We start from the raw sequence: 9,006 nt of genomic DNA, 5'->3' as shown, positions 1-9,006 counted from the left end.
TTAGCCCCGCTGCTGGTAAGTGATTGTTTTTGACAGAGTCTGGGTTGGCTGAAAGCTGCTCTGGAGGTCAGGCTGCTTTGTACTGGATGGTGATTATGTATGTGCTGTGTCTGCACAGCAGCCAGCAGGGTCTGACAGCAAAGGGAAACAAGCTGTTCCCACTGCATGCAGGGGGACAGGCAGGATGCTTTAGAGTATTTAAACGCTTGTTTTACAAGGAGGTCAGGTCAGAGCGCAGACCTGTTTCCTTGCCTGCTGAATCGCATGCATGATCCTGGTCCTGGAGCTCAGCTAGCTCTCCTGCTGCAAGGGAGGGCTTAAAACTCCTCCTGTGCTTGCAAGACTTGGTGAAGGACCTGTCCAAAACCAAGTGTGTGCCCTCCCCTCCTGACTTTCCTCGGCTTTAAGCTACAGACAGCCTTGGAGCAGGAGCCACCATCGGGCTGCACTTTGGTACCCAGCAGGTACAAGTCCATGAATGCCCTGGCTGAGCACCCTGGTCTCCATCCACATCATAGTCATCTCTCTGCTCTGCCCCAGCCTTACCTCCCCCGACCAGCTCACAGGATCCTTCTGGTCCCTATTGACCAGTGTGATTGCACCAGGGTGTAAGAAAAGCTGTGACTCCCCAGGAAATCTTAGTGGTATCAGTTAGTGAGAGGCTACAGCTCTCTATCAGCTAATACCTAGAACTGGGAAGTTTCAGCTGCCGGGGGCTTGCCTGGAGGAGATGTGCTCCCCTGGGATTACACTGTTAGCACAGGAGTATTTGAAGAGAATGGAGAAAAACACAGGGAGCAGATTCCCAGTCTGGGAATTTGCTTTTCATGCTGCAGAGAGCTTCAGATGCTCTTTGGCACACACACCACACACTGTCTTACAAAACCTTACACGCACGTACACACATGCACCCCTCACACAACTTCACTCCTGCACCACACCAAAATGCCCTTCCTTTTCCATATAGTACCATTTGCTCTAGTAAATAAAACTGCATTCTATCCAACTACCAACCACGCCTGCAGCACTAAACAGTTTAGAGGTCAGAAAAGACAAGAGAAGGGACAAAAGCAGCTTGGATAGGAACAGAACGTACACTAGGGAATGCACGAGGCTTGCCCAGTTGCATGAAATTCCCAACACAATCAGTTATAAACACTCCTGAAAAGTCCATTTGGGTTAACACAAAGATCCCAAACCAGCAAATAAAGTTGTCTAAACCCAGCCTAACTTGGTTCTTGTCTCATTAAGCTTTTACTTGTCGGTACAGGCTGCAAAACCTCTCCAAGCAGCATCCCCGAAGAAAGCATCACTGGTCCTGCACTAGCTACCAGCAGCCTTTCAATCCCTTTGGCTCTCAAAGGGGTAAAGGGAGCTGAGAGAGGACAGCCAGATCCCCCAAATAAGGATGGTCGAATAAATACTGTGCAAATATATCAGATTTTATTACTCTTTTATGGAAATAATAACAGACAATCAGGTAGAAACATATTAAATTAATGCAGTCAACGGTTTAAATGCAAAAATAAATATAAAGTCCAGCAGCTCAATGCATCTAAAACAGCTCATTTCTTCTAACGAATAGAAAAGATTTCTCTTTTTTTTTTGTCTTTTTAACGGAGAGTTTCATACAATCGAATAGAAACGAAGGTACAAGCGCTTTCTTAGAAAACATCCCGACCCGGCTGCCCGCCTCCGGGGCTCCCTTGCAGCCCAGTCCTGGCCGGGCCGGGTCCCATCGAGTCCCATCGGGTCCCACCGAGCCGGGCAACCCTCAGAGAGCCGAGTCCGAGTCGCTGGAGTCGAGGCTGTTGCGGAGACGGCAGCTCCCGAGGCGGTCCCGCTGCAGGCTGAGGTTCTGGGTGCTCCTCCGCAGGCACTCCAGCGACTGCAGGAAGGACTTCTTGGCCTTCTCCTCCTCCATAGGGGACACCCCTTCCTCCTCCACCTCCTGGATCTCGTCGAAAGTCACCGGCTGCGTCTTGAAACGCGATTGCCGCGGCCGCCGCAGCTTTCCCTTGGGATTCTTAGCGGGGCGGGCGGGCGGTGGGAACTCCTCGGACACGCACACGAAGTGCGGCATCACCGCCTGGTAGCTGGAGCAGATGCCCATCAGCTCGGCCGGCTTCGCGGCCATCCTGCCGCCCGCGGGAGCGTCCGCCGCGGGGACCGGGGCCGGCGGAGCGGGACGCGGAGCTTCGGCCGTACCGGGCACCGAGGCTCCGGCCGGCGGGCAACGGGGAAGCGCGGAGCGGAACCGCGCGGAGAGATGCGGAGAGGAGCGGTGCTCTTCGGAGAGGTGCGGGTCGGCGCTGATCGGAGATGTGCGGTACCGCGGGGAGCGGTGCGGTACCGTGCGGAGTGGAGCTTGGAGAGGAGCGAAGCAGAGCTTGGAGCCGATCGGTGCTGTGAGACGCGGTGCGGTGCGGACAGGAGAGCGGACCGGAGAGCGGACCGGAGAGCGGACCGGAGAGCGGACCGGAGAGCGGACCGGAGGCTCCCACCGTCCTCCGCTGCTGCTGCTGCAGCCGCCGGCTCCTGGGCACCGTTATATATCCCGTCGCTGCCCCCGCGGGAGCATGCTCAGACGGCAGCGGGCCCCTCTCGCAGCCTGCGGGCTCTTCCTTTCCGCCTGACGTCTCCCCGGCACCGCTGTCACCGCCCCCGGTCCCCCCCACCCGCCCCATCCCCTCGGTGAAGGCGGGGGGGGGAATGGCAGGCACCGGGACCGAGCCTCCTGCGGAGGCTTCGCCCTCGGTCCCGTCGCCCCTTCCCGGCCTCCCCTCACCACCGGCTCCATCCCCAAGGCACTCCCGCAGTGCCCGGGGGAGCATCGAGTGCATTACCGGGGCCTCACGACATCCCCGAGCGCCCCGAGAATCCCAGCTTCCCACATCCCACCTCGCAGCTTGTTCTATCATTACCATGATTTCTATGGCTGTAAAGGAACAGTGACAGACTTGGCACATCAGCTTTCAGCAGGGATCGCTACCATCGGAATAACGTGGGTAAAGGAAACCCCGAGGCAAGCCCAATCTGAACACCCCAATGCTGCAAGGAGCCAGACTTCAACTACAGGGATCCCATGGGACAGCTCCAGACAAGAAACCAGCAGCACCAGAGGGTTAAGCAGGATGCTGGGATCTCACTCCCAATTCTGCCACCTCTGATGTAGTTTAAACACCTTCAGTGCAACTCTGTGTTCTTCCTTTCAGATGGGATCCTAAAATTTTCCATTCCCCTGTGGGCTCTGAATTACTTCCATGGAATGATGCAAAATCGGATCCTCAGAGGGAAAACGGCATGCAAGTATTAGTGAGCTGAAACAAAAGCTTGCAAATCAGTGCCGGCTGCGACCACACTCTAAAGCTGTGTGTGCCAAGGAGTGTCAGCGATGGAAAAACCCAACAGCGCAAGAAAAACATACGACAGGGATAGCAAAGGAACTAGAAGGAAGTGGAGTAGAAAAGCATGAGGGAGGAAGAGCCTGAAATGATCAGTCTGTCCCCTCTGCAGGGCTAATGTTAGACTGTTCCCACAAAGGCATTCTCCAGGGTAGCTTCACCCACTCGGGGATATTTTTGAAGGCTGGTTAGGAACTGGGAAGGAAGCAGAGGCTTAGCAACAGCATCAGGAATCCTGGTCTGTGCTGGAGAGGGGATAGCAATGTGAGCTCAGGGCCCTGAGCAGTCAGTTCTTGGTGTGCCCTCAATAGAGGTATCTGGGGCACAGGAAGCACCAGTTGGTAAATCAGCCCCCAGAGAGATGTGAGCTTACCATGGGTCCTGCACCCCAGCCAGCATGTCTGCCACAAGCTCCAGGTTACTGCAGTTTGCCATATAACAAGTTCTTTGTGCAGGGGCAGAGCAGTGAAGCTTCCATCCATCGCACACGTCCTGTGCCACAGTCCAGCAGCCAGGAAGGGACTTGTTTTGGGGAGCTCACCATCAGAAAGTCTCAGCTTTGTCTTGGGTTAGACTTGGGACTGGTCCCTCCGCCTTTCAAACTGCCTTAGCAGCGGCAATGCTTCAGGACCTGCATTGGAAACAAACCATTATCATTACAGCCCTGGCTCAAACAGGGTAAAACAAAGCAGGAAACATGGATTTTGGAGAGGAGGACCAGAGGCACTCGCTAGCATGTTTCTAGAAGCCTGGCTGCTTTGCCTCTTGCCAGGGTAAGAGAAACAGTCAGAGCCATGGCTTTATGAAGCACCTGGCTGCAATCTCTTGGTTTCTTGGCTTCCCAAGGCAGCTTTAGGGCCAGGGTCAGCTTGAAGCCTTTTTATTGGGAGATACAATTAGCTTAATAAGAGAACAATTTTCTTTTTGGTCAAATTGAATCATTCCAGCTCAGAGAAGGATGTGTTTCTTTACTGTTGATTTCAATGGCTAAATTTAGCCCATACAGCCCTTGCTGCAGTACAATTTTCTCTCCAAGAGTCCCATTTACAACAGTTTTTATTCCTCACAACTTGGTTCTGCTGCAGGACAAGGGACAAAGTGAGTTTCCTCAGCATAGCCCTCCAACAAGATGAGCCTGCAGAACAGTTTGGAGGACTCCATCCTGCGACAAGCTCTGGGCTGACACAGGAGGCTTGTTCTGGCAGTGGAGAAATCATCTTATGTTCAGTTGAGGGAGGGGATTGTCGTCCTCTGCTCTGCTCTTGTGAGACCCCACCTGGAGCCCTGCATCCAGCTGTGGGGCAACAGCACAAGAGTGATGTGGAGCTGTTTCAGCAAGTCCAGAGGGGGCCATGGAGATGCTACGAGGGCTGGAGCAGCTCTGCTCTGGAGCCAGGCTGAAAGAGCTGGGGTGGTTCAGCCTGGAGAAGAGAAGGCTCCTGAAGGGGAGACCTTAGAGCAGCTCCAGTGCTCAAAGGGGCTCCAGGAAACCTGGAGAGGGGCTTGGGACAAGGTCCCGTAGGGACAGGACAAGGGGAATGGCTTTAACCTGCCAGAGGGGAGACTGAGATGAGCTCATAGGAAGAAGCTCTTCTCTGTGAGGGTGCTGAGGCGCTGGCACAGGGTGCCCAGAGAAGCTGTGGCTGCCCCATCCCTGGCAGTGTTCAAGGCCAGGTTGGACACAGGGGCTTGGAGCAACCTGGTCTAGAGGAAGATGCCCCTGCCTGTTGCAGGGGTTGGAACTGGATGAGCTTTAAGGTCCCTTCCAACCCAAACCATTCCATGATTCTATGAAATGAAGCAAGTTAAATTTAATCCAGTCCAGCATAAGAGCATCCGAGGTTCTGCTGAAGAAAGGCTGGTCCATACAACATCTTTAATTCAACACATGCATCCCAAGCCCAAACTGCCCATCTGGTTCCATACAGAATGTTCGATCTGAGGGCAAACTGACTTCACTTAAGGTAGAGAGAACATTTCATTCATTCAGTTCTGATTAGAAAATGCTCTGGGAGGTTTCAATGCCGACTTGGAGCCACATCACCATGGTAATAACCAGGAGACCTAAAGATTGTATTTGAGACAATTCAGAAAATATATCCTGTGACATAATCCCCCAAGTTAGGTCTGCGATGTGCTAATGTACCAACTATATTTACTCCAGTGGTTTAAATCATGACTTCAATCTCGGTTGCTCCCGGTACTGAAATGTGACCTCATGGTATAGGTTACAGAAGCCCTCTGCCACGTGGATCATCAGAGCACATTTCTTGCCTGCATAGTACAGGCCTGAAGTCACGTTGGATGCCAGGGCTGGAGGGAATCTTTACCCGGGGCTGGGAATGTTTCAGATGCTGCATGTTTTACATTAAATATCCACTCAGCAGCTGTGGGGCCTTGGGATGTTAAAATGCCATTTGCACAGCAGGAGAAAGGATTAATGCTGCTGAAACAGCACCTGGGGTATTAATTTATGTCATCAGGTCACTCATTTAACAAAATGATTATAGGAAACACACTTACAGGCTATTCCTTGTTATTCCTCTTGCTGGCTATCAGAGGGAATGCCACAGAAGGGAAAGGAAAGAGTAAGAAGAGGAGGGGAAGAGAGAGTCACCTTGTCCTACAGGAAAAGAAACTTCTGCAACCCCGGGGCTTTCACAGAAACACCTGTAGATTGGCAATCCCAGTGTGGATACCCTGGACATCATGGCTTGCGCTCCAAGATGGAGCATGTGGTAACCCCCGAGCCAGCGGGACGAGCTTCTTCCCAGCAGCATACCTTAACCCACCCACTGTGAGGGTGCTGAGGCATTGGTACAGGGTGCCCAAAGAAGCTGTGGCTGTCCCATTCCTGGCAGGTTGGATGGGGCTTGGAGCAAGCTGCTCTAGTGGAAGGTGTCCCTGCCGGTGGCAGGGGGTTGGAACTGGATGAGCTTTAAGGTCCCTTCCAACCCAATCCAAACAAACCAAAACAAAGTTCTCCTTTTTATATACAACTTGTCTGAATTCAGCTAATCATAGCCGAAAAATTTCTTTCCACATCCACCTAAATCAGTAAACATGGGAAATTCAGCTGAGTGGCTGATTCCCAATGCTGAGTCATTTCAGGGATGCAGTCGCAGGAGGTGTAAACCTGCCATGGATTTTCACTGTGACGTAAAGTCATTGAAACCCAGGTTTCAGCTTCTAAGCAAGAGCATGTGAGAAGAATGCTGTTGTAGTTTGGCCAAGTGCAGTCAGGTCAGGCTTGGGCTGCATTAAAATGAAGACTGTGAAGACCAAAGAGAAGATGAGTTGAAATGAGGAACCCTCAGAAGCAGAGGAGCCAGCTGAAGGCAGGAGTGTGGTGAATGTTGAGACAGGAGAGAGGAGGGGCAGCAGCAGGGCCACACAGGCCCATCAACAGCAGAGCCAAGGCTGGAGTAACGAGCAAGGGACAGAGTCTGGGGTCTATGGGTTCAAACTGAAACAGGAGGAGTTCAGGTTAGATATAAGGAAGAAGTTCTTTACTGTGAGGGTGGTGAGGCATTGGCACTGGTTGCCCAAAGAAGTGGTAAATGCTCCATCGCTGGCAGTGCTCAAGGCCAGGGTCAACAGAGCATTGGGCAACATGGTCTAGGGTGCAGCATCTCTGCCCATGGCAGGGGGTTGGAACTAGATGATCTTAAGGTCCTTTCCCACCCAGACCATTCTATGATTCTATGAGTAGGATAGAAAACCCACAGGGGATCGTACAGCACACTGCCTATAGTACTGGAATGTGAGGATGTACCTGCAGCATGACTGTAGGTTCAAATACTTGGCAATACTTGTGAGGAGCTCATGATACAACACGGTTAATACAAAGTCTGTGTATTCAAAGCTCCTACCCCTTCAAATCTCACTTTCAATCTTGTCTGACTTTCCATGAGCTGCAGTAAATCCTATAAAGCTTCTCCCTGCTGCCGTTAGGACAAAGTACTGGCTAAAATGCTTGAATGTGATAATGCTCCTCACACAAATGGACTATTTTACCCTCTGTATTGAATTGTTTCAACTGTAAAGTGATAACTGAAGTGAGTACTCAGGGTTTCAGTAGCATGTCACAGGGTAACAGCATCTGGCTGTCATCACACCACTAACAATAAATGTAGGAATGAAACTCTTTGTTTTTCAAAGAGGGCTGCAAAATGTTCCCTGACGAAAAGCACTCCATTGAATTGCCCTCGTTTGGCCTGACGGGCGTCAGAAGGGATAGCAGCTTCTCCCAGCACTGCTACTGACGTGTCAAGGCACAGTGATACAAGGACACAAGATAAAAGCGTGGTTTAGACAACTGGAGGCCAGAGACTGCAGAAAGCTCAGCTGTCTAAGGAATAGAACTGTACTTTTAACAAATTAAGAGACTGCTTGGACTATTCCTGCTCGTACAAGTTGCTGCCACTTGGGGTAAAATTAACCTCTAACCTTGCATGGTTTAACTGTGGAGGTATTACTTTGTCTACTTGTTACTGTGATCCTGTCCATTAAGCAGTGTAGAAATTAGGGTTCCTTGTTCAATACTACCTTTTGCAATCAATAAAACACGTCCTGCCTCAGGTGTGTAAAAGTTCAAAAAGATATTTTGCTCCACAAAATAGATGGTTTTAAAAAAAACCCACCTTTTGAATGTGCAGGGGAGAACTTTACTGTTGAATCCCAGGAGTTTCTGTCCCTCTGCATGGCCACTGCTGGGCTGGTGGCTGGGATTGTGCTGGTGGTCCAGGAAATGTGTCAGCTGTAGGTGCAGAAATGTTGCTGGGCAAGGAAGTGAGGAGAGGAGGATTCCCTGCTCCTCACTGGTGGAGCTCAAGTCTCAGGACAGACCTTGTAACAGTCTTCCAATACCTAAAGTGGCCTACAAGAAATCTGGAGAGGGGCTTTTATTAAGGGCCTGTAGTGACAAGACAAGGGGGAATGGCTTTAACCTTCCAGAGGGGAGACTGAGATGAGCTCTCAGGCAGAAGCTCTTCCCTGTGAGGATGCTGAGGCACTGGCACAGGGTGCCCAGAGAAGCTGTGGCTGCCCCATCCCTGGCAGTGTTCAAGGCCAGGTTGGACACAGGGGCTTGGAGCAAGCTGCTCTAGTGGAAGGTGTCCCTGCCCATGGCAGGGGTTGGAACTGGATGAGCTTTGAGGTCCCTTCCAACCCAAACCAGTCTGGGATTCTATGATTCTATGAATTCTAAGTAAAGTTCAGTGCGGGGAGGACAGGACAGTGAGCTCCAATTTAAACAAATGGCTCAGGTTGCTATGGAAACCTCAAGGATGGAAAAGCAGCACATTGAAAACAAAACACAGTGAGGTAAGTTTCTTATCCACTCTTGAAAAGATTTATGACCAGAAAAGGCAAAGTGGGTGTTAAACGCTTTTTAGCTAAGTCAATAGTAGCAGCACTTGAGAAGGAGGCATTATGGATTCACAGCACCCATCATACCTCTTCTATCCCAAAGCCCAGGAGAACAGTCTTCTGCACTTTGCCAATACTATGGTATGAAACTTCAGGTTTCTTAACCCCTTCCTGGCACTCCATCTCCTTCCACATTACTACTGTAGCTATAAACTACTATATGTAGCTACAA

The 9,006-nt window shown here is 51.1% G+C and overlaps 1 protein-coding gene across 1 annotated transcript; it reads right to left on the bottom strand.

Annotated features, from left to right (window-relative positions):
- Positions 1 to 1,421: 1,421 nt before the first annotated feature.
- Positions 1,422 to 2,342, bottom strand: CUNH11orf96 (chromosome unknown C11orf96 homolog). Its single transcript, XM_061462744.1, has one exon. It carries the CDS (start codon positions 2,135 to 2,137, stop codon positions 1,775 to 1,777), a length of 363 nt encoding a protein of 120 aa, XP_061318728.1. The 5' UTR covers positions 2,138 to 2,342; the 3' UTR covers positions 1,422 to 1,774.
- Positions 2,343 to 9,006: the final 6,664 nt, after the last annotated feature.

Source organism: Pezoporus flaviventris, unplaced genomic scaffold, assembly GCF_033815535.1.
Source record: "Pezoporus flaviventris isolate CSIRO_AGI_PZ_B2104156 unplaced genomic scaffold, CSIRO_AGI_Pfla_v1 ptg000035l, whole genome shotgun sequence".
Classification (NCBI taxonomy): Eukaryota; Metazoa; Chordata; class Aves; order Psittaciformes; family Psittacidae; genus Pezoporus; species Pezoporus flaviventris.
Note: the sequence above shows the minus strand (reverse complement) of the source record. Positions and strands in the feature narration are given on the sequence as shown.

Bases quoted from the DNA above. Each gene is read 5' to 3' on its own strand.
- CUNH11orf96 (XM_061462744.1), bottom strand. From the start codon at position 2,137: ATGGCCGCGAAGCCGGCCGAGCTGATGGGCATCTGCTCCAGCTACCAG.